General features: G+C 41.4%; 1 protein-coding gene across 2 annotated transcripts in view; it reads left to right on the forward strand.

The window, feature by feature from the left end:
* The window catches only part of igdcc3 (immunoglobulin superfamily, DCC subclass, member 3), a 53370-nt gene extending 34451 nt beyond the window's left edge, over window positions 1-18919 (forward strand). Inside the window, exons 6-14 of one of the 2 annotated variants that reach the window (XM_070961532.1) lie at window positions 1701-1859; window positions 5836-6001; window positions 12813-13060; window positions 14589-14753; window positions 15101-15289; window positions 15406-15510; window positions 15670-15805; window positions 15958-16168; window positions 17323-18919. In XM_070961532.1, the coding sequence (XP_070817633.1) occupies window positions 1701-1859; window positions 5836-6001; window positions 12813-13060; window positions 14589-14753; window positions 15101-15289; window positions 15406-15510; window positions 15670-15805; window positions 15958-16168; window positions 17323-17448 (1505 nt within the window). In that variant the 3' untranslated portion in view covers window positions 17449-18919. Of the gene's footprint in view, window positions 1-1700; window positions 1860-5835; window positions 6002-12812; window positions 13061-14588; window positions 14754-15100; window positions 15290-15405; window positions 15511-15648; window positions 15806-15957; window positions 16169-17322 lie in introns of both variants that reach the window. The other variant, XM_070961523.1, reaches the window with a different exon arrangement.
* The last annotated feature ends 6914 nt before the right edge of the window (window positions 18920-25833 follow it).

A 25833-nucleotide genomic window follows, 5' to 3' on the forward strand; every position in this document is an offset into this window, starting at 1 on the left:
CTTGTGCTCTTTCTTCTCTGACACTAAGTTAATTAGTGCCTGACAGAGAGAAATGAATGAAGGGGGCAAAAGAGAGAGAAAGAAATATAGTAGAAAAAGGCAAGAAAAGAACAAGGCTGCTTTTGTTGAGACGGAGGGTGTCACAGTCCAGTGAGTTAGAAAGTGATAATGGAAAAATGCAGAAATAGCACTAAAACGCATCATAATGACAGACGATAATTTGTCATGATTAATTACGAATATTGTCCTCTTTGTAATTTTACCATAAGATTACTTTGTGTCTTGATGAAGCTGCAAGATTCCTTACAGAGCCTGCAGAGCTCATATCACACTGGCTGCCAGTTCAGTTTAACTGACTTTAGGGTTCTTATAATTACTTTTAATGGATTTAATTGCTTTTTTTTTGTTGTTGTTGACTTCCATCATGAAAGCTGTTAGAGACATTAGGTCCTCAGATAAGTCCTTTATTTTGCAGTGTTGGACCACTGAAAATACCTAATTAATGAGCATCTTTTCACATGAGTTTTCACTGATTTTATTGCATGATTACACCCTGATTTTTATTTGACAGGTTTAATTGTCTGTCTCATTGTTTGTCCCTTTATGTCTGTATTTCTTTGTTTTATATTGCTGTGTTTTGTAGCATTTTGACACATGCAGTAGTATAAGGTGTTGTTCAAAGAAATATTTGATTACAGATAATTTAAATATGCCTCGCTTAAGTTATTTACGCTAAAGATATAAACCTAAAAATACTTCTGACCAGTGACCATTTGGTTTGTATCTCTGACTGGAGCTTCTGCCTCTGCATGTGGTGCCCAACTCCCTGCCTCCCTGACTGGGCTTGTAGCACATCAAATCTGGACCATACAGGCTTGCAAGCTGCAGATGGAAGTCAAAGATGGGATTAAAATGCCCCCTTGGCCCCATAGCTAATATCAGAGGCAGGCTGGAGTCATTGTTGGGGTTGAGACTGCAGATAGGGAGCACAGTAAAGTGTGAGCTTATCATGTAAGTACAGAGGCAGTTATGGATTGTGCGAGGAGATAGGAGATTAGAAGTTGCAGTTATATTCTCTTGTGCCCTTGATGGCAGCTGGAACATCTCCTGCATAACGGTTGAAATGTAAACACACTGAAAGTCTTTGCCAGGCAACAGCATGAAGAAAAAAGGGGTACTGTTCAAGTGTGGAAGCTTTAATTAACTGAACATCCATTAGAGAAGCTGCACGTATAATAAGAACATTAATTCATTGTCAGACATTAGAAAAACCTAATGACTCTTTCTAAAGAGAAATATACTCACTGGAAGCAGAAAGGATGGCAACCATCGCAAGTTATCAATGAAGACAAGTAATTACAGCACATATGCCACTCACACAGCAAACACAAACTCAGTGACCTTCCTTCTTTTTCTTACCCTTGTGTGCTCTGGTAGCTCCGTCGCAATTCTGAGAATCACACACTTCACTGTGAAAGCTGCATCCTTGACCACTGGGAGGGCCAGAAATAGCAATGCCTCTGTCATCTTGATGCTGGCTGATTGCTAGTGATTCAAGCCCTCACTTATCTTTACTGCAGCACCCCACCTAACATGAAGACACACCGTACCTGTGCATACTTGGCCCTCTTTTGCTGCCCTATATAAATTCTTTCCCTTCCTTCTTAACTGCTCTTTCTCTCTCTTTCATCACCGAGTAGATGGCCGTCCCATCGGTGTGGAGGGAATCCAGGTGCTCGGCACAGGGAACCTGATGATCTCAGATGTTGGTGTGCAGCACTCGGGGGTCTACGTGTGTGCTGCTAACAAGCCAGGGACCCGTGTTCGCAGGACTGCTCAGGGACGTCTTGTGGTCCAAGGTGAGTTCTGGATAAGAGGAAATTGGCATTTTGTTGCAGAGGGAAACTCAAAGCACACAAACACAGCCGTGGTCAGGTAATAGGGAAATGTGTGTGGATTCTGTGGGTGGACCCATTTGATAAGTTCCCCGACGTCACATCAGCCAACACTCTGAGCTGCTGAACCCAGCTGGAGTCATCTCTCGCTGTAGTTAAACCGGAGTCTCTCCTATGATAGGTGAGCTTTTTACCCTTGCAACACTCATGAGCTTCATGTGGGTGAACTTTAATTTAAATCCCTAATTCTGAGCTAGTGGGTGGTGCGAATTTGACTTCACAGATTTGGCTCACATTATTTTTATTCATCACTGCCAACCGAAGCAAACTACAAGATTTTAGACTGATTTTCTACCTGCTAAGCAGCAGCTAAAATGTTTGTTTCTCGTGCATCAGGTGTACCAGGTTGACACTAGAAAACACTTCTTTATACCTAATAGATAATAAAAGAGTCATACAAAGAGAAATACACTGCATTTAACCGAGCTGTCAACCTCAGGCCGTGATCAGAGCAGCAGACACATAGGACAAGATAAAGAGTAAGTTAATCCCGAAACAGGTGAGGACAAACACTAATGAGTCCAACTAACCACTCGCAGTGCCATTATTTAAATATAAATGATCAAATACATTCATAAACATCATCCCTCATGCCATTAATACTGGCTAATGAAAGCATAGGACAAAACAAATCCATAATAGCACATTAAGAAGTAGTCATTTCTGTAACATCCACCGTTGCAGTCTCTAAAGTGCTGTAGATTTTTTTTTATCAATATTGGTGATTCCACACAGACCAGTAATAATATACAGTGTGGTGCATTTGTGGAGGCACATGTGATTACATCTTTTATGGCCAATTGCTTTTTAGAGATATGATGAAGAAAGATTCTTTGTAGTTTAGAGGTAGTGAGCGCGGTGTTCACAGCAATACTTACAATCAGAAACAGGGAGAAGGTTTTGAGACCAAGTTGGAATGAACTCCATAATCATGGATGTTATTTCCTGTTTGAAACACAAATCTGTATTTCAGTGGTTTGCAAATTTTCAGGATGTCCTCACCTCAAACACCTCTCTTTCATGCCCACAGCTTCCTCCACAGGTTGGCAAATTCTGCAAAAGCAGAGTATTTTTATCTGCTTCCGTAGCGTGGTAGTTATGAGTCTTTTCACCAGACATTTATACAATTAAAACCAAAATAACTGTTTACTTGTTGAAGCAAGTAAACAGATTTTTGATCTTTATAAGACATTTTAGTTCAGTTTTACAGGCCAAGGATGCACAATTTCATCAATACAATGTAACAGGAAAATACTTGTGCATGATTTGGTGCTGTACCTTTTATTTTTATTTTTTTTGAAAGCCTTATAGTTGTTTTGGAGAATGAGCCTGACAAACTCTACATAAGATGTCGATGGCTTTGTGGCAGGACTACAATGCCATTGTCTCTGCAATTGTAATCCTGCAGCAAGGCCAACTTCGTGAGGTGTGATTGTGTTGAGACTCTCAATGTTACAAGAAAAAACAGCACTTGGGAACAACTCAGGTATATGCTATATGACTTTAAGTAAGTCCAGAGAGTCTTTAATATAAGAGTGTAGAATATTTTATACTGGAACATAACTATGACAAAATACTGTGAATAAATGCAATCATGTTCAGTTTTAATGATCCGTTAAAGTGCTTTTTTAATCTGTTATTATTCTGTTTTGCTCTCGTATGAATGTTGTAGTATTTACCCTGAGAGTGTTTGATGGTAGGTTAGAGAGACGGATGGTTTCAACCAATGAGACGAGGCCAGGTGTGGGTGGCCACGTGCATTGATTGTCACCAAGCTGGACACATCCAGCATGTGCCTCACTCACGTATTGATCAGATGGGCCACACTTTGCTTCAGCCCATAGCAATATTGATGCTGATCAATATTTCATTTTATCTGCCGGTCAACTCTGAGACAAGCTCATACCCTAGCAGGAAGAAAGAAGAAAAGCCATGGATGTTAATTGCATGTCAGTGTCCTTGGTTCTTGTGATCGATTTGTAGAAACAAAGGTGTACTGTTAACTCTAAATAAGTGTTGGTTGTGCCTATTTCTTTATCAGAAAAACAAAGTTGAACTGCACGCCCCTGAAGAACTGGTCTGTTAGTGTAGCTTAGATAAGCCGCTTGATATATCAGTAATTATGAGAGGGTGTCAGTGGCTGTCCGTTCAGAAAAGGAGCACAGCAGTCAGGAACCCAACCAAATTAATGTGGACAAGAGTTTTTCATAAAACCACCCAAAGACTAAAGGAGGAGTCAAAGTGTGAGAGCCAGCAAAGAAGGAGCAAGATGGATGGATGGTGCTGATGATCTAACCTACACCCATACAGGTGCAAATCAATATTTTCCCGAGATCCATCTGACCTTCACCTTTAAGACAGCCCTCAAACAACATGCCAAGTGAAGAGAGAAAGAGAGACAGAGGCCCACAAAGAGGGAGATAAATGAGAGGACCATCACAGGCTGTCAGAAGCCTCCATTCAAGAGCCTAAGGGTGCCTTAACTCCTCCAGTGGGAGAGTGGAAATACTTGCATTGAAAAAGTGTCAGACAACATTTTGCCTATTAGGGTGGGAACAAGAGGAAGGACAGAACTGAAACAGAAGGAAAATATTAAACTGGACAAAAAGCAAAACAAACAATTGCTTTGAGTCAGCCCCACATACGCTGCAGCTGTAAATACTCACTAGTGCGCAAATACTAGTACCACTAGCAAATACTCACTAGAGTATTAATCTGCAGCTGAAAATAGTCCCCAGGAAATGACACTATTTAGACCAGTTTTATATAATATTTGATATAAACTTTTTTTTTGAGACTATATGTGTGTGACTGGTGTTTAAGGTTTTCAGTAGGAATGAATGAACTTGAAGGTGCATCCTTCACCCAAACACTGTGTTAGAGCCTGAGTGAGGATCACCACATTGACCCAGGTTTCCGTCTGTGTTTAAACACTCGGTTGCTCAGTGCCATTAGGTGATGATGAGGTAAATGTTTGGGATAGTGGAGGGTTTTTGTTGTTGTTGTTGTTGTTGTTGTTTACAACAGACAATACGATATGCTTGGTGTTCCAGCTGTTCGCCCTCTAATGATCACTCTGAGATGTTATAATTACCATAACATTTTTTGTTAAGATTTAATATGGCTATAAATAATTCAGCTTTTCAAATCACTGCAGACCTCTGGGACAATAATGAGTGCAGAGGAGATGATACACTACCTCGCTATCTGTCAGCTCAAATAAAAACACCCACCCAGGAATTAAAACTCCAGCAGATGTAACTGTAATTACTCTGTAATTTAAGTAAAGTACCTGCTCTTCCAAGAGAACCGTTTCATATGAATAAGTTATTACCACTAATTGACCATTGCTGCAGGGCTCTATCTTAGGATGAGACAGGATATGATGAAACTATAAGCTGCATCACTTTATTTTCATGTAAACGCTTCTTTAAAGCACATTACTCCCAAGTAGTGCTGTTTTTGAGCAGGACTCATCTTGCTCTTTTCCTTCCACTTCTCTGCTCTCCTCTCTTGCTCTCTTTTATTTCCCTTTGTCTGCATTCATTGTTGTCTCTTATAGTCCTGCTAATTGACCCTGAATTCTAGCTTTGCAGCAGTATTTATGCCGTACACGTATTATACAGTACACCGCTTCTTATTAATAAATGAAAGCCTGCAGGCTCTCGTATTTTTCCTCCCTCATTCTCACTCTCTAATGCTCTTTATATCTTTTCATCACTCCCACTTTGTGCCTTTATTTCCTCTCCTCCTCAGTCCGACACCTTTTCGTAAATTAAGATTTTGCACCTCTGGATTCTGCATAAATCTTCCATTCCTCCTGTGTTGTTTGTGGGAATCGGGCCAACATATCTGACTTTCTGTTTCCATCCTCTTTCAGCTCCAGCAGAGTTTGTTCAAGCTCCGCAGTCCATCGCTCGGCCTGTCGGCACCACCGCCATCTTCACCTGCCAAGCACAGGGCGAGCCCGAGCCCCAGCTCACCTGGCTAAAGAACGGGCAGATTCTTGAGCCTGGGGGACACGTCAAACTCAGGAATAACAACAGGTGAAAAACCAAAAAAACCTTCACCTTGATTTTACTATTTTCAGTGTTTGTTGACAAAAAAAGGTATTTTTTTCAGCAAAATGGCCCTTTTTTTTGACACTGTTGACATGTGTTGTTAAGCAAAGGACAGGGTCCACTTTTCTCAGCATCCTTTACATCTGATGCTCTGGTTTATTAACTTTTGGTCTGCCAGTTTGTGAATAATTCTTGTGCTCTGGCCTTTACCACACTTGTATTTTTAGCTCTTAAAGTCATCAGAAAGACCCTCTATCAGACCGCTTTCACTCTGGAAAAATCTGTAGACAATCTTGATCAAAATCTATTTCTTGAAGTTTAATTAACATTAACAGCCCAGATTTCTCTTCCAGCCATCACTGCACTCCCTGTGTACTCTCACAGATTGACCCAGCTCACAGAAGTAATATGGATGTCAGTACTAATCACTGCTGCCTTGATCTTATCATTGGCTTCATCAAATGTGCAATTTCTCTGCATTTCTGTTGCTTCTCACATGGCAGCTGCTGGGATTCATGCCTGCCAAGACATGAGCCTCAATTTATTTGTGCCTTTGTATGTGAGCAGTGTATTGACTGGATGTTGGATGCTTTCCCATGGCAGTCCCCAGGAATGTCACGAGGAGGAGGACCCCACAACCAGCTCTGTTAGTTAGCACGCTGAGCATTGCAGCAACTGCATGTGCCACTGGAGTGCTATCTTACAGATAATATTGGAGATTAATTGCAATTTTCCAGTTGACCCTGGCAGCCAACCATCCGTGTATGGTGTTATGATTCAGAGAGAGAAATATGAAGTGAATACATTAAAAATGCACCAAAAAAATCAATACTTGCACTCAGTAGCAGTGAGTGACAGGAGCAGACACCTCCATCCCTCACGTGCACTGCTCCACTCCCACTTGCCTCCACTAGTCTATGTTAGTCAAGGGATGGAGCAAGGGACTAACAAAGGAGGAAAGGAGAGAAGAAATAAAAGAGAAGACAGACAAAAAAAAGAAAAATGAACCAGTGGTCAAAAGAGAAATGATGAGTCGGCAGCATGAACAAATGAGGAGAGAGAGAGAAAGATAGAGCGGGTGGTCAGAGCATCACAGTGTTTCCACTTGCCACCATTAGTGTATGCCATAGATCTGCTTTAATATAGATCTCATGCATCACGAAGCCCGCTCTGTGATTGGTTAAGGAGGCAGGCTTCATCTTGAGATCTACCATTAGCTAATTAGCTCATAAACTCAGCTTGTTGACCAGTAAACACAGTCAGCCATTTAGAGAACAGGCAGCTTGATGTGCATCCGAAGAGTTTGCTCTGTTGAGCAGAACTGTGACGGGGGTGCAGGGAACTCATCACAGTCTGCTGTCATATTACACACTATCTGAATATGAAAAGCAGTGTGCTAACCCTGTCTCCTATAAAATATGTGTGTATACACGTGCGTCATTTTGGGTTTGGAGTAAATGTAACTGCTGCGTGGATTATGTTCACATCCAATTACCATTTTTTTTCACTGTTGATTACGTTCCGTGTAAATGTCAGAACATAAAATGTACATCACTGTTTCCCGAGGCCTAAGTTGACATGTTTTGTCCAACCAGCAGCTCTACTTGCTGTGTTTTTTCCAATCCAGGAAGTGTGTTGGTTTTCATAGAGGGAGATCTGAGTTGTTAGTGGTGCAAAAACACTGGGGAGACCAGGAGTTGTGAGACCTTTGTGTTGTTTGGTTTAAAACACTAATACAGTTGTTTAAGGTTAGGAAAAAACTGGGGTTTGGTTTGAATACTGAAAAAGTCAGCATTGAAAGCACAGGATGCAGTGATGCTGTCAATATTTAACCAAAACCACAATCTTCCACTAAGCAGAACCAAGTACTTCCTGTTGAAAACAACTGAAATACATGAACAGTGAACATTTTGCTGACTCATTCATGTCGCTTATTTGTTGCATAAGAACAGTTCTCAGATTTGTTCAATATAGAAATTTCCTCATTCTGTTATTAAGCAACATAAACTGCTGGAACTGCTAATTACTTGCATTAGATTATGTTATGCTAACACTTTTGTCCGCAAAAACATACATAGGAGGAGCTGAAGATAGAACCACTAACCACTAGTGATTAGAGGCAATATACTCTGAGCTATCGCCTTCATGTAAATTTTAGTTGTATATTAAATTTTATAGCAGACCGGGCTGGGAAATTCATAGCTGGGTGAGTTTTACCTGAGGCCCCAAAGGCCATGTGGTGTGTTTTCTAGTGTAGCGAAGGTCCTGAAAGGAAACAAAATTACATGGCATGGGGCACAGTTTACCCCCCAAACCAAGCCAAAACAACAGGAATGATATGCAAATGATATTCAACAGCTCCGGGCAGCAAAATGATACTGTTCTTACATATACATGCTTTAGCTTGGATATACAGTGAGTGCAGCTTACCTAGCAAAGGGATTTTAATTAATGTGTGTGCTTGTGTGTCTTTGTGTAAAAGAAATTACACACAGAGGTTCCTCCTCTCAGCCATCTCTCATGATGCTGACCTTCAAAAGCAAATCGGACAAGCGAAGGAAGGGGAATCGATTGCACATTTGATTCGCACACACGCATGCACACACATTAATCAAAAAGCAAGCAAGCCTGTATGCGCACAAATAGCCCCGTGGCGCATGCCATCATTCATTCTGTGCACACGCATAATCAAACATGAAAATTCACAAACATGTTGCTCTTTAATTCCTCAGCCGCACGCACACAAAACGCACACGGACAACACACGGCGACGTGAAATGCTGCATAAGATGATGTCAGAGAGGAGCTGATTGGCTGCTTCTGTAAACAGATATTTGCTGCTCAGGGCGAAGCTGTGTGTTTGCCCTTTCTCTCATATCTCAACAGAATGCGATACACACACCTGCACACATGCTGAGACAGAAAAACACGGACACATTATTGTTACCCCATTCATTACTGGCCTTTGCTGACCAGACTCCTGTAGAACATGCTGTTGTGGCTATTTGAAGCCTCTGTGAGAGCTGTTGCTAATTATGTATGTAAGGACTCGCCTCGCTCTTACGTCTCTAAAGCTGATAAATGTAATCTTCCAACACTTACCAGCTGTGTTCTCACATCACATCACACAGTGTAAAAATCCTGAGGTTGAAAGTCAACCTGTAGTGTTTTAAAACTGATGCTGCCGCTGACGATGACAAAAATGTGATTCTCCCTTGTGTCCAATGAAGGCACGACAGACAGTTGTGCTGAGCATTCATTTAATATACTTTCTTTCTCTAAATAATTTAGAGAATGTGGGGTCCTTTTACAAATGTGTGCGAAGAGTTTAAGTCCTAGTAGGACTAAAGAGCGTGTTCCATGTGTGTGTGAGCGCCGTGGTGTGTTTTATAATTAATGGCCGACATCTGAAGGAACAGGCTACCACACAAATCTGGACATTTCATTGCAGAATCCTTTCAAAGGGTATTTTTTTTTCCTTTTCTTCTCTTTTCTTTTTTCCACTTTCTTTCACCAAGACCTGCCTTTCTTGTTTGCGGCCCCCTCTCGGTGCCCCACGTCCCCCTTCCTGCCCCCATTACAGAGTGCTGGGGCCTGGGCATTGGCCTTGAACTCTGACCCTGCCTGTAATCAGTCATATCCCTGGGCCCTTCCCTCCTCTCAGGCCACAGACAGCTCATCGCTCCTCCCCTCCCCCCTTCCCCACCTCTTCCTCCTGTTCTCTTTTTGTCCTCGTGTTTTTTTTTCCTCTTTCCCTCTCGCTGGACCCAGAATGGCCACACTGGCTGTTGATGGGGCGCTGCTCAGAGACAACGAAGAGTAAACACAGCCTCAGCAGCCAAACAACAGGCCCAAGGACCCTCTGTCAGCCACTCCCCTGGCCCACGGCCTTATCCATCAATCTGTGAAATGACCTTGAACTGATGAGTAAATGATGGTGTCAGCCTGTCAAGGCAGGACTGCTTGGCTTTGGAGCTCATTTAAGACAAGCCCAAAACATCCCAAACTCAGGCCGTATATCATCCAAATCTCCTCTTTTTTTTCCTCACACATTGTGTGGATCTGTGGCTCTGCTGTTGCATATTAATGTAGCCCTACTCTATCTACTCAAAAACATCTTTAAAAAGGATTAAGAGATGTCCTGTGAACACTGGGGAATTTTGTGATCTTGAATGAGAGTTTTGCACTTCCATGAGAAAAGTTTTCATCATTAAGACCTCTAGAAATAAGTAGGATACAGTATTCTACTTTGCAGAGCACCTTGATTTTGTCATTCAGTCAAACTAATATAACTTGATAACCCAAAATCAAATTCTTCTTAACATCCAGCATCTGTTGGGTCTCTCCTGAGAAATATCCAGGTACAGGAAGGAATGTGGTTTGCAATTCCAGCTGCAGCAGCAGAGTAAAAAAACCATAACACCTACTTCCAACAGAGATACTATGCTCCTCAGTGTTAAGGGTCCAAAAACACCGAAGTATCTGCTTGCACTGAATTTAGCAGAATGCAACTTTTGATGGATCCAAAAAGAATTAAACACTATTCATCCTCAAATTTAGGCAAAAATTCACTTAAATTGTTGTAATAGTTCACTTAAAGACACAAAGCAAATATGCATGAACATGTGTACAAGCTCATACTCCTACTGTACAGGTTCATTTTAAAAATCGATACTCCTGAATGACTTCTCTGTCTCCTCTGTATACTCTGAAATGTTGAAACCACTAAAGCTTTCATCCTGGAAGCTGGAAAGGAAGTTTTGACAGCAGGTGTAGAATTTCATAAGCTCCACGTCAGCAGGATCAGTCGGCGTGTACGTGGCTCGGCATCTGTGTGTTCATGCATGTGTATGTGAGAGAGCAGACTCGCAGTCGAACGCTACCGTACCTTCGGAAAACAAGCAAGGTCTTGTGAAATTTCCCTGCGTTCTCTGTCCGGGCCCCCTGTGGCATTGGGTAGTGCGTCCCCGGGGGCCTCTTTGTTGCGTCTGAGGCGTCTGGTCGGGCTGTCTGTCTGCAAACACTCCATCCATCGGTGGTATGAAAGGCTGTCAGAAACGTGATGGTTGAGTAGCGAGCTGACGGCTGGCAACTGCTGCCACCTCTGGGGTCAGAGGTGAGATTGGCTCAGTGCGGCTGAAATACAGAGGGCCTCTTTGACCTGGTAATTATCCAGATTGAATCCACCTGACAGACTGGGGAGAATAATAACTCTTCCACCTGGCAGCCTATGCTGACCCAGATTAGAGCCTTACAGTAATTGTATCCCAGCACATCAATTTTGAAAAGGAAATGAAATGATTCACTTCTCCAACCTGCCCGCTGACCCAGAAGAGCACTCTCCTGTCCTTGCAAATCCATTGTTACAAGCCACCAGACTGGTCTGAGGTCCGTCTCTCAGGGGCTGAAATGCCACTTTCCTCGTGTCCCATTTCCTAGGTCCAGAGGGTGGCCTGTAACAGCCCACGTGCACCACACAGGCCTGATGTGTTCTCTCAGTTAAACTGTATGTGTTTCCTCGCGGGATCGTCCTGGCATTTCTTCATAAACTTGGATTTAATACACTGAGGATTCAACCTGTCCGTCAAGGAAAGATGACAGTCTGACGCCTCCTTACAAACTGCAAGTGACAGATTAGCGGGATGCTGCAGGACACGTTGAACTCCTGTGGCATTCAATTCTGCTGTTTTAACTTAAAGCACAGCATGAGAAGAAGAGGCCAGGAGGTTTTCTTCCCTTTATTTGAAAAATACATCTGATCTCTTAAAATGCCATGACCAAAGGGCTTTCCATATTCCCATGGTATTCATTATTTGTGTGTTCTCACTTTTCTCCTGCACATATTACACTTTAAATACAGCAGAAATGGCCTTGGCATGAAAATGGCATGAAGAAATGTCTTGTGCCACAGGGCCACATTTCCATAGTATGTTAAATGTTTTATTTTTCTTTTAGCCGTAGGAAAGACACAATGAGAGGAGCGGATTATGTATGCATGTCTAATAACACCTACTCAACGTGCACACACATACACACACAATTCCCCTCTTATATTTCTTCTATAATGGAAGACAGGTCAGGGTAGAGGGAAGAGACAGAGATTCAGTAGAAAGATGAGGACAAAGAGTCGAGTGGTCGAGGCAAGATAGAGAGGAGTGATGGTTGGAGGAAAGACTATTGAATGACGATAAAAACATGATTTAGTTTGTGTGTGGTGTGTGTGTGTGTGTGTGCATAGGTATGTGAGCACCTGTGTGCATGGACAAATGAAAGATTTCATGTTTTTTTTTTTTTGAAACACTGAAATATATTTTTCTGCTCCAGTTGGAGTTTGAAGATGAATTAATTTTAAAGTGCTTTGCATGAGTGAGGATCTTCTATACACACTGCTGCTGTCTGTGCACACACACACACACACACGCAGCTGAACACATTATCTCTTGAGGTACTGTCATGTTCATGCTCTTTGCTTTATGCAGTCCTTATCTAAGGTATGAAGTAACAGTAGGTGCTTTTATTCAAGTACAGCTACTTTACATCTGAGAGCCTTTCCGTAAAAAAAAAACAAAAAACATTGTACCTTTTACTTCAAGACATCTGAATGCTGCTTTTACATTTACTTCACAAGGGAAGTAAATGGGACTCACAGGGATCGTTTTTGGTGTTGCTGGTCAGCAGAATATTTCAAAAACGAGTAGAGACAGGTTTGGACAATCAAATCTTGTGTTTCGTGTCAGAGAAACGTAACTGTTCTTTCCCATTTTCTCTCCTGTTCCACCTCTTTGCCCTCTCACAGCACGCTGACGATATATGGTATCAGCCAGGATGATGAGGCGATCTACCAGTGCATCGCAGAGAACAGCGCTGGCTCCACACAGGCCAGTGCCCGTCTCACAGTGCTCTGGGCGGATGGGCTGCCTGGTGTGCCCACCCACGTGCAGGCCGAGGCCCTCTCACCTACCACCATCCAGGTGTCCTGGAGGGAGCCTGATCAGAACACTCAGGACATCATCGGTTACGTGCTCCACATCCGCAGGACCTCAGGTGAGCCTGTGCTGAAGATCCAAATAGTTGTGTTTAGCAGATAACGTAAAAAAAATTACAATAAAATAAATTAATGAATGAAGCGTTGTCACATCAAAAAGACCAGATGAAATGAGTAGATGCAGAAGATAGACGAATAAAACCCTTCAGTCCAGGATGATCTTTCTCATGTTAACAAGTCCTACACAGAAGCCAAAAGACCAGATGAGCTGTGGCTGCAGCTAAATATTAATGTGCTTAAAATGAAATTACTGAATCTTTTCCCATGACCATAAACTACAGCAAGTGAGGGAGCATTTATTTGAATTTACTGTATTTAGTCATCTAAATAAGCTGTTATACTGATGTAATAAATGCTAACACAGTGCTAGCTGTGCTAACACTGTCACCAAGGGGCCTGTTTCACAAAAGCAGATCTCAGATAGTGCCAGTGTTTCACTGTCATTTGCACATTGCAGTTAAATGGGCGACTTCTCTCATATCTGGTGAGTTAAATATGTTAAAATTGATGTGTGAGGAGCTTACATGCTGTGGGGAAACGGGTCCCTGACAGATTGACTCCAACAACCCTGCCCACAGTTTTGATATGGAAAACATGATAAATGTCCTATTTTATGTTATTATGTAGTTCTTATTCACTGGGCGGTAGATGTGAAGTAGATGTGAAAAATAAATGAAAAAAGTGGAAATGCCTCCCTCCCATCTAAAAGTGTGCTCAGCACTACAGTACCACTCCCCACACTCCATTATAAAAATGGTGGAATAAGAATGATTAAAAAAGGAAAATGATGATTTTTGCCTCGGGATCCGTGTGTGTGGACTGTTGGAGCAATGCTCCCTGAATGTGTTCATACATGCACATGCGCATGTTTGTTTACAGACATGCTGTATGTTTGTTTACAGCTTTGGGCATGTGTATGGGTGTGTGTGTGTGTGTGTGTGTGTGTGTGTGTGTGTGTGTGTGTGTGTGTGTGTGTGTGTGTGTGTGTGTGTGTGAAACTCTTGAAGCACCAGCTGCCGTTCTCCTCGGTAGTTCTATCGGATGGATAATTAAGGGCCCTGGGGGGCCGACCAATAGGATCTGCAGTAATTACCGTTCCAAGATCGCATGGCCCAATGGGTTGAGGGCTGGAGGTAGATGGTTATGGTTGGTTGTCTCTGGATTAAGAGCAATAAAATGCTTTAACACATTCTTTATAACTCCCCCTTTTACCCTCCATCTCCTCACACCACCCCTGCTATTCACCCAATTGTCATTCAGGCTCCCAGGGTCAAACTAGATTAGCTATTACCTAACAGAGCTGCTCCGATAAAACCAGTGAAATTGGCAATAACCATAAAATGATGACAGAAACAGATTGTATTTATTGTGTCCTTTCTTGATCTTATTTTCCATCACTTTAATGCCTGCTCCTCCTCCCATCCATTTTCCTTTCCCGTTTATGTCTTCCCTCTTTCCTTCTCTCACTCTTTTGTGCCCTCACCTCCTCTTTCTGTTACTCCTTCTCCTCCCCCAAACCTCCCTCAGACCCGGTGGAGATGGAATATGAGGAGGCCGTCAGTAAGGTGACGCTGCAGCAGATCATCAGGGACCTGGAGCCCTCCACCAGTTACACCTTCTACGTCAAAGCCTACACATCCCACGGGGCCAGCAAACCATCGGACAGTGCTATTGAAAGCACTCATGGGGAGGGTGAGTTGGAAGCAGAGCGCACACACACACACACGCACTCAACCACAAAGAATACCTTTTACTAATAATAGACAAACATAGACAAGCATGGAGAGTTGCAACAGAGCTGCTTGTTTGTAGTGATCGCTGAGAGTGAAAACATGCAGGATTTTGAGCTTATAAATAGAAGAACATCCATAAGACGTGGATGAATGAACGAGTTCACGGTTACGTTCATCAGGCAGTAATACAGTACGTTCAGTTCGCGTTCGCCCAAAATATATAGAAACTTCTCTAAAGTTCATGAACTATCGTTCAATGAACGCGTTCAGGCACAACACTGGTTGACAGTCTGTATTGTATTGCAGTGCCTGCGCCTCCTTCCCTCTACACCAAGGTGGTGAACAGCAGCGTTATACAAGCAACGTGGGAACCCTCCTCCAAGATGGGCCAACAACAAGGTTTCAGGCTGTATTACAGACGAGCCCACACACCACTGTTCACTGGTCCTATCACCTTTGCTCGCAACGTCACCCAGTACAGCATCACTCAGCTGGGTGAGACATCTTCTGGCTACAATAGATAGTGTCATGTGCCATTTTTGTAATCGTCATTGTAGTCTTCACTGAACACGTTTTTCTTAATTCATTTTCTCTTGTTTCTTATTGTTCAGATCCTACTCTGGTCTATGAGATAAAGCTGCTCGCATACAACCAGCACGGAGATGGCAATGCCACCATGCGATTTGTTTCGCTTCGAGAGGCGGTGGAGAAATCTGGTGAATATCTGACAACCAAACGCACATACCACACACATCACTGTCGCACATCACCTCAGTGCATTCAAGCTTAATGTGTCGCACTCTTCTGTCTTGATGTCTTCCATACACCTAACTGACATCGCCTCATTTATACAGATGTGTGCTGTATCTCCTCAGTGTTGGACGCCCCCTGCGACTGTGTGAAAGATGAACAGAGCAAAACATCCACTACAGGCATCATCATCGGCATTCACATCGGAGTCACCTGCATCATCTTCTGTGTGCTCTTCCTCGCCTTTAGCTACCGCGGCAGGTCAGTACAGACATGATGTGTAAGTCCCAAACAGTGACAAATGGAACCACTGGAAACAACTTGCCAATAACTGTTGCTGAGGGTTAATGTCGGTCTATTGTGTGTATGCAGCTGACAGGTGTTTTATGTGTGTGTGTTCACGTAAACACCAGGCTAATGATGTGCAAGACGGTTCAGGCCACCCCCCAGGCCGGACACAGCGTGGTGCTGGAGTCCTCTTCCTCTTCACAGGGAGCCTCCGGGCTGAACGGGGCGGCCAGAAGAGAGATGGATGTCAATGGCAGTGCAGCGGGGAAGAAAGTGGCAGACAGCAACGAGCTCGAGAGACTTTTCTCTCAACCCAGCGTACAAGATACATGCATGGTGAGAAATGAAAGCCTTTTTAATCCTTTCAGCAACATATGTGACACTATGGTTAAAGACATTTAAAGGTAAAAGTACATTCTGGGCTGTATTTTTATAGCTCCGGCCATCACTTATCAGAAACGGTTTAATTGGCCCAGCATATATGCACATACAAGGAATTTGACTCCAGTATAACATTGCTCTAACTGTACTTGGATAAGAAAAAGGAAATACAGCAGAACAAGGGCAAAAAGACAAAAAATGAAAGACTGAATAATAAATGAAGTAGTGCAAAAATATAAGATAAACAATAAATACAATGAAATTAAGTAGATGATTGAAAATTACAACCCAAACTGTCTGTTGTAAACATCCGCCACTATTCTGATATGTGAGAAGCTACTGCGATGAGTGTTATCACTGCCTGGAGCTGCAAAAAAAATAACCCAATAAAGTGCAGTTTACCTTTCAATCAATTTCACAGAAAATAATTCCCCTGACCATTTATTCCAGCAAAAATAGAACAACAAAAGCAGGAATGAGAAGCAGTAAACTATTTGTTTTCTTTATGATTATTATTATTTTTATTGTCAGTCTTAAATTATAGTCACTTTTATATGACCTAAAGCTTTGTGTGTGCGTCTTCTAAAAGTCACCACTTGCTAACATCAGTCTTCATTGATTTACTTTATTCATGGTTACTCTAACCAATAGAAAGTTCATTATCCTCAACAAAACCAGCACAATAGAAACAACACAACACCATAAACCAAGGATAAATTTAGAAAAGACTAGAAGAAAGTATTTCTACAGCTATAAAGGTATCGCTTGAGGCTACAGCTCTTTACGCCCACCTTCGCATATGCTTTTTTTATGTTTCATACATTACAGTGTGATAAAAGCACTAAAAAAATGACATGGAGGTGAAGCCATAAAAGGGAATTCAAAGAATAAACAGCAGTCCCAACTGCACTAAAATTGATGTTCACATAAAACGGCAGCAGGGCTTCCTGGTGGTTTCGGGGTTGCGAAGCTGTCATGTAGCTACAGACTTTAGGCCAACTTTTTGTTGTATGTCATCCCCATCGTCTCTCCTAGCTGGGCTAAAATGTCCAGTGAATGAATTAAAGGCAACTCTCTGTTTAATTAATGTGGTTTATGTGTGTTCTCAGTCTGACTCCTACGTGCTGAACGACACCCAGCTGTCGACGATACCACTGGACGAGTTTGGGGTGGAGCAAGAGACGCAGTTCCAGGAGCCTCCTGCAGGAGGAGCGGGTCAGCAGGACCAAGGCTAATCATGTATGAAGGCCAATTCACACGACACTGTCCACAGCGTCCACTTAGACTCTTCTCTCACTCAGGTTGACAAGTGTTTCCTTTCAAGGTAGTTTTTCCTTTTGTGCAAAGATTTTTTTATTGGTAAGTTAAGAAGTTCTAGAGGATCTAGGACTGTATATGGGAGTGTTTTTGGCCCAGGGTTTGGAAGAGCTCTCTTCTGATGGACAGCTGTTTCAAGCTCGACAGGCCAGTTAAATGTTCTTTATTTGTACAATTTGGTCATTTGTTAATTTTCTGGTGTTGGGCGGCACACAGAATGGAGGCCCCAGAATGTCCTTGTTATACAATGATGATTTTATCTTTAAGTTTATAAATATATATATACATATATATCTTTAGCACCTATATGTCAAAGTGGTTATAAGTTATTGGTCTTATTGAGGGGGGCACGGCTCCGCTGCTGACCCCGTGCGTCACGTTGTGCTTCACCATCTCTACTTTTCTGTGGGTGTCAAAGACTCCTGCTGCCTGCTCTCACCTACCAATGATTCCACCTTCTCGCTCTCAGAAGACCTCAGCCTTCGTCCAGGGATTCGATATATTCTGTCTCAGGACTTTGTTTCAGTGACATCAACATTTTTTATGAGTTCTCGGCCTTCATACAGGCACTAGACTTGGCTGTGTGAACCTTGTGATTCAACAAAAACCTACCTCAGCCGGAATGAATGTGTTGCGGGAAGCTTTTAGGGACTTTACCTTCCCCTGTGCTCACAATTAACATGCGGAGGAACTGATTGGTTTAAAAATTACAAGATCAGGTGCCGCACTACCTCAGATGTCAAGAATCTTCTCTCTCTCTTTTGCTCATCGAAGCAAAGTGAGAAAAAAAACGAGTATCCAACATAAAGCACTTCCAAATGCTGAAGTTAATGTTCTACCTCAAGATAACAATGTTAATGTTGTCGCTGTTGTTGTTGTTGTTTGTCTGTGTATTGCATAATGAGAAACCCTGTTTTCCCCCTCTGTGAAATCCTGGCTTTCCTCTGTTGATGAATGTGGTGTTTGTAGATACAATGTCAGTACCTCATGCAAGTTGACAGACTGATAACACTGTTGTATGAATTACAGTATATTAGAATATGAATGAATTATGCTGTTTCATTATAAGCTTTTTTTATTTTTCTATTTTTTTTAGGTCTCATTCCATTCAAAAGATCCTAATATTTTTTCCAAACGTAGTTGCTTCAGTTGAGTGAACTGTTAGAGGTACACTGCATCGCTAATGATACTTTCAGGACTATTTACAGCTGAACGAGATAATGTTTGCTATTCATTATAATATGCAGACATCGTATATGTGTCAAACATTAGTGCTATGATTGAATTCTGTGTGTGTGTGTGTGTGTGTGTGTGTGTGTGTGTGTGTGTGTGTGTGTTTGTGTGCAGATATGTTTTATTGATTGAATGAATGTTTTCATGGTGTATGTAAAAAAAAAAAGAAGAAGAAAAAAAGAAAATTAAACACACAGCTTGTCAAAATATCCCCAAACAGTTTGACATTTTGGGAAATAGAAGTATTGGCTTTCTTGCTGACAGTTGGATGATGGCACTCTTGTCTCTCTGTGTTAACTGTGAGGCTATAGCAGGTAAATGATTAGCCTAGCTTAGCATGTACAGTACGACACATAACTTCCCCTGTTACTGTTTGAACACAGATTAAACAAACCCGATGTAACATGTTAATTAGTGAGCTTTAGGTGTGCCGGTTGGCAGAATTCTGAATTTTGGATTGAGCCAAGCTAGCTGTTTCCCCCTTTCAAGTCTTCATGCTAAGCTAAGCTAATGGCCTCCCAGCTCTAGCTTCATACTTAAAGGAATAGTGTGACACTTTGGGAAATACACTTGTTAGCTTTCTTGCTGGCAGCTGGATGATACCATTCTTACGTCTCTGTGTTAACTGTGAGGCTATAGCTGGTAAGTGGTTAGCCTAGCTTAGCACGTACAGTACGACATGTAACTTTCCCTCTTACTGTTGGAGACAAAGATTAAGCAAACAAGATGTAACATGTAAATCAGTGAGCTTTAGATGTGCTGGTGGGAAGAATGAACTTCACAGTGAGCCAAGCTAGCTGTTACAAGTCTTCATGCTAAGCTAAGCTAATGGCATCCTAGCTCTAGCTTCATACTTAAAGTAATAGTTTGACATGTTGGGAAGTACACTTAGTTTCTTTCTGGTGCAAAGTTAGAGGAGAAGATTGATTGTCTGTACAGTTAATATAAAGCTACAACCAGCAGACATTAGCTTAGATTAGCAAAAGACTGTAAACCGTATCCACCAACCAGTAACTACAGCAGACTAATTCATATATTATGTCTTATTTGTTTAATCCAGACAAAAAGTGAAATGTAAAAAACTAAATTCGCCATTTAAGGGGGGATTACATGCTGGACTGTTTCTTGACTGGGAGCAGTAACTTCCTGGAGTCTCTGCTGGTTGCCTGGCAACTGCTCAGAGATAATCGACAGACAGATGTCCGGTGTTATCGATCCTCTCTAACTTTAGCCAGAAAGCAAATACTTTCCCTTTGATTTAAATTGGCGGCAGTGTATTTCTAACCTCATTCTGGATATTTGTTGCTGCAGTGCTCTTAACGATTTTATTTTCCTGTCACGTTATCTGCCTCCTTGTTAAACACAATAATAGCCTTTTAGACATCTGGTGCCCAGGAGACATGACAGTTGCTGATCATACTTGACTGCTCTCTTTCCAAAACCACAGTTGCTGCTCAGCCTTCTCTCTCTTGTCAACACTGAGTAGTTAAAGTGCTTCAGGAACACATTTATAATAATGACCCCGGCAGAGAGCTGGCTGAGGGAGATGGTCGGTCGTGTGGTGGCTCTGCGATGACCGGGCTCCTCTCTCTGGCTCTCTGCTCTGTGTCATCACACACTGTACAGAACTTGCTCTGATGCATTATGGTTACCTACCTCAACCCTGTTTTTGGCCTTTCTCTCAGGTCTTAATGAAGGAAACATATAGAGTACGAACAATGGAGAAGAGGAGTATACACATACTGTGTACAGTATATAAATGTATATACTGTACATATATCGCAATTATCGACACATGCTGGACACACGGACAATATAAGTAGACAGAAAGAAACACACAGTCCACAGACACACAAATGGAGGGAGAAGTTTTTAGGACCTTTATCTCATGCACTAATTATTAAAACAATTCATGCTTAGTTTCTAGTGGATGTGAATTTGTAACTTCATCAGATTTTTATTTTTCTTTCATATCACAAGCTTTTCACTGAACTTTTTTTTTTTTTCACTGGTGTTTATGTCCTGTGTGGAACGTTTATCCGTGAATTTGTGAAGTAAACTGAGAAAAGCAAAGTGGATGGCACTTACAACTCCAGCACACTCATAGCTGAACACAGACATTGTTCAGGTTGCCTTCATGAGCAGCCCAGTGGGAAAACCATAGATTGGTGACACTGAGAATTTTTGACAGCACGATATTTTTCTCTAATCATCAACAAACTAAGGCTGTCACGCTTTCAAAAAATCAAGTTCAGGTGAATTTGGACTACTAAGTAATTTGTTCAAATCACTGAAGAGTTGACCTTGATCCCCTGCTGCCTAAAGCTAAACACCTTCATCTTTTTTTCATCTGTGGTGTTGAATCCAAAAAGCTTCCTCACATTACCTCTCAGGTTGTTTGGTGTAATTCGTTCAGTGGGCCCGCTAGCTTTCTCCATTTTATGTTAGCTAAGATAACAACAAATGCCTGTGTATACTGCTTACAGGCACCTGGTGTCATACATCATAACTTTAGGTTATTTAAATAGTCTGGCAGCAGGGCTTTCTGGGTTAAGTCAGAAAAACGGGAAGATTTCCAGTTTCCCTCTTTGCTGTCATTGCATGAACGCAGCTGACATTTAAATAACAATTAATTAAAATCTAGAAAATTGGAAAAAAGTTTCAAACTGCATCTTTGAATTATTTTGGCTCTGCCGCAACATTTCACATGAGAGTTGTATCTGTCCCCACAGCAAAGAATCACCTTCCATCTTTGTGCGTTCTGCAAACCCACATTATTACACAGTATTCGTGATCATCTGCGGTGCCGATGCCTTTTACATGTATTTGTTATGGTTATTTGTCTGCAGATTTTTCATTTCTTTTATTTAACTGTACACTTTGGTGTTAATATCATGTTACAAGTTCTGGAAAAACAGTAATGGTGCTTGTCAAAATAGTAGAAGAAATGCCCAACTTTAATGTCTCCTGCTTGTATATTTATTAACAAACTGTCTGATATTTTCTCTCCACTGCTGCTGCAGCTTCAATCAGTGTTTTTACTTCTCTTGTAATTTCACTGGGAAAACAAGTAGTGTGCTTTTCTTCCTTCCCTCCTCCCGCCCTTCCTCTTTTCCTTCTGTCTCTCGGTGTAATTTAGGATTAATCTCCTCCTGCAGGAAATTGCCCACATCTCACCCATGGATGTGACAGGTTTAGTGCCATACTATTTAACTTGACTCACTTGGGATGTGGTGCAGGGACGATCATGTTTACGTGATTAGACTTTGATAGGTCAGGTTGTCATTTTGCTGTGTAATATTAGAACTTGTGATTTAATGGAGCCCTCAGAGCTGTCCTCACTGACTGACTGGTGCTGTAACTCCATCAGCAGCAGGGACCAGATCCTTCACCGACACAGTTAGTGAAAAAAGGGCCTTTTGTCTTGTATGTTTTGCAGCCTTGGGAAGTGCTATATCACCAAACTCTGCTCCTCTCAGTTAGCCAATGTCTCTTTTTCTTTGTTCAAGAATCCTGACCTTCAGACAGGGAGAGTGTGTGCTCAGGGACTCTCTGATCCTCTTGTTATATGTATATCAGTAGGCCACACTCAGCCTACTGGACGTGATTTTCCTCTTAAAATTCTGCTTTGTGCCCAGTTCAGGCAGATTTGCTGTAAGGGATGTCTTCTCTGTTGGTCATTTAAGTAAACAAGAGACGGTGCTGGCAGGATAATGATGGTCACTCTGCTGGAAACACAACAGGAAAGATTCTCAGAAACGGCCTCCTTGGTGTCCCCAGGGGTCATGAAAACATGAATGTGGGGATTACACATTAACATGAGGTTACAACCTCTGTGGAAAAATAATCTGCGACGACAACTTCAGGGAATCACATTCACAAGGAGAATCTAGATTTTTATTATTCTCAGTGTAAGATTACTGCTCACTGTTAACATTCATTCTAGAGTTGAAATCAGAAACTATTTTGATAATTGATTCCAAATCATTCCAGAAGTGAAAATACAAAAAAAAAAAAAAAAAACAGTTGAAGCTTCTAAATTGTGAGAATTTGCTGCTTTTATTTATCATATTTGATATTAAACTGAATAATTTGGGGGTTTTGGACCCTGGGTCGGACAAAACGAGCTTTTAAAAAGGTTAGCTTGAGCTTTAGCTTTGTCTTGTGATTGTGAAAAATGCTGATTTTTTTCACTGACATAGACCAAAACAATTGAAATGGAGAATAACAGGCTAATTAAAAGATATTGAACATAACGATTAGTTGTAGCTGTATTACATTCATAGTTCTTCTTGTACACCTCAGGTTCTCACATAGAAGGCATCCTGAACTGGGCATGTGTAGGTCTTGTTTTAAATGGAGTATGGTGCCAGTATAACTGTTCAGACAACATCTGCCTGTGCAGTTCTATCTCTTATTCTACATTAACTCAACACAGGTAACCAGATCAGGTCAGAAGGACAAGAGCCTTCGACTGGACTCGTTGTATTGCAGTACAGTTCTGCAGCTCAGTGTTTGAGGATGTTTTGGATAACCTGAAATATTCTGAGTCTTATTTCTCCAAAGGTCTAAAGCCTGATGCAACTAGCCTCTTCATGAAATATCCTTTACATTATGTGGTATTGATGGTTGTGGCACCAAATGACCATCTGATATGATTGTGAATTGATTATGTTTCTGATGCATTTATCTCTATGGTGTTCTGCTCTGAGACCCCAATGCCTGTACATGTCAAATAATGCTGATGCTGAGTTTAGTCAAATGGTGATTTAATGTAATTGTACTTTAATGTTTGAGATCAGTATTATATTTTATATACCTGTGTCAAGAAAGCTGATTGAATCCAATGTGTTTAAAGGCAGTAGGCAGAGAAATCCTACAGTAGATCTGCATGAGAAACAAGAAGTGTTAGTTAATCATTATTTGACTTGTGATGGTAACACTGTGATATTTAGCCGATTAATGGCAAAATAATGTTGTGATCTCAATATGGTGCTATTGATGGTCCTGTCTCACATTGTCAGTCAATCTGTTTTGATGGTTCGTATTGATGAAAATAGGTTGAGTGACCTTTAATGTTGACAAATCTAACTCTGTCTTGCCTGATGATCACCTCATCCTCATCCTGTTCCCACCAGTCATCCTCACACGAGTGACTCAGGGTGAGGTCCTGTCAACCCTGTTACCTTTGAAGTGACAAGTTGTCTTCATTCTCCTTCACAAACCATCTTTGCTTGAGGAGACTGTCTGTTCTTTATTGATGTTGTCAACACGATCTAAAGCTGTTCACTCAGCCCTAATTTGGCCACTGAAATAAGAGTAGAGCTGACTCTGCAGGTGATTGACCGCCCACACCTGTCTTGTGAAGTTAGCATCAAACATCAAAAAAGTCAATAACGGCCTCTTAGTAAAAGCATCATTATTTAAGACATATTACAGAGATGTGCATTGGAAATCTTCTTGTACAGAGCACCACATAGCACATTTACTTTGCATTTATGTTTATAATTCACAGTCTAAGCTTCAATCCTGCAGCACTGCAGGCTAAAAAAGTATTTAATCCTAAAGAGAAAATTATGCCAATATATTTGTTGCCATATCAAACCATGTACTGTATGTAGGCGTAGGAATATTTGACCTTCTCTTGCCCTGTGTCACTGGAATTTTACTCATATGCATAAAATATCAGAACGGATGTGAAATTAGTTTTAATCAAACTTTGCTTGTAAACTTTCCACATCTTGTTTCCGTCTCTACTGGTGAGAGCTAATAAGAAATGTTGGGTTTGTACGAGGTTGTGGAGAAATCCTAGTTAGTTAGTCCATGACTGCAAAACTAAAGACTCACCCACAAGTTTAATCTCCATTACCTTTAAACCCAACCATGTCCAAATGACATCAAATGTTTAGGATTAAATCAAATCTAATCTGCTTCATCAGGACAGATTTGATTGACAGTGGTCTGGAAAAATAACCACAACCATCATCAGATCAGGATTATCTGAATCCTTATCAGTACAAGGGTGTTTTCAAACCAGTGAGGAGAATTAAAACATGAATCCAGAAATGTTTCATGTAAAATCATCAAAATTGCTCTGACTTTGGCCAAAATTATCCCCTTCATGTTGGACCCCTGTTGTTTCTGACAAACAAACAAAAGCACTGTAATCAACCAGGACTCCACTGAGGAAAAGCAGGCAGTTTCTATGTTTATCATTCTCCAACATACATTAACAATATTTAACATGAACATTATAGAGACTGTCTTACATCCTGGTGAAGCTAATATGAGCAGGACGGCAATCTGATATTAAATCACCATCAAACTACATACATTAAATACTCATCAGGACATCTGACCGCGACAAAGGGTGAGAGAAGGGAACCAGATCGAACCAGATATTCTCACTTCGGTAGAGTTGTTTTTAGTGACACCACAGTTCATTTAAAACGAGTAAAACTTATATTTAATCTATGCAGTTTTATTTACTTTTTCAATCCTGCAGGGTTTAAGTGTGGTACCAACCTGAAACCAAAAACCAGTTATCAGCTGTGTCAACTTCATGTTTCATGTCACAAAGTTAGCATCATCTGAAGTGTTACCTGCGCTTCGTCATGGATGGAACGGAGGGAGCACAAATCTCTTAAGTCAGCCCATGATCACACATCTGTCTGTCGTTTTCCTGTCATTGTGTGTCTGCCTGCTGAGGTCACTGCCTCTGTCTGCTTTTACAGTTTAATTCAGGTCAATACGAGATGATTTAATAAGTGTTCTCAGAGCATTGTCAGGGATCACGACTATGTTTCTGCAAAGTTTCGTTTCTACACTCTCTCTGGACAAAGGTGTCACAATGATAAAGCTGTATACATATCCACATATGCAGTGTCTACTGTGTGTGTGTGTGTGTGTGTATGTAAAAAGGCAACATAGACCATTTTTAGTGGTTTGTATTGTTTTAGGGTTCATTGTGCAAAACTGAAGAAAAAACAATAACAGTGATAATAAACTAGCTCTAGTGATAATAAACCCACAGATTGTCTTAATTTCTTTATTGTGTGTGTGTGTGTGTG

This window comes from Chaetodon trifascialis, chromosome 1 (assembly GCF_039877785.1).
Source record: "Chaetodon trifascialis isolate fChaTrf1 chromosome 1, fChaTrf1.hap1, whole genome shotgun sequence".
NCBI lineage: Eukaryota > Metazoa > Chordata > Actinopteri > Chaetodontiformes > Chaetodontidae > Chaetodon > Chaetodon trifascialis.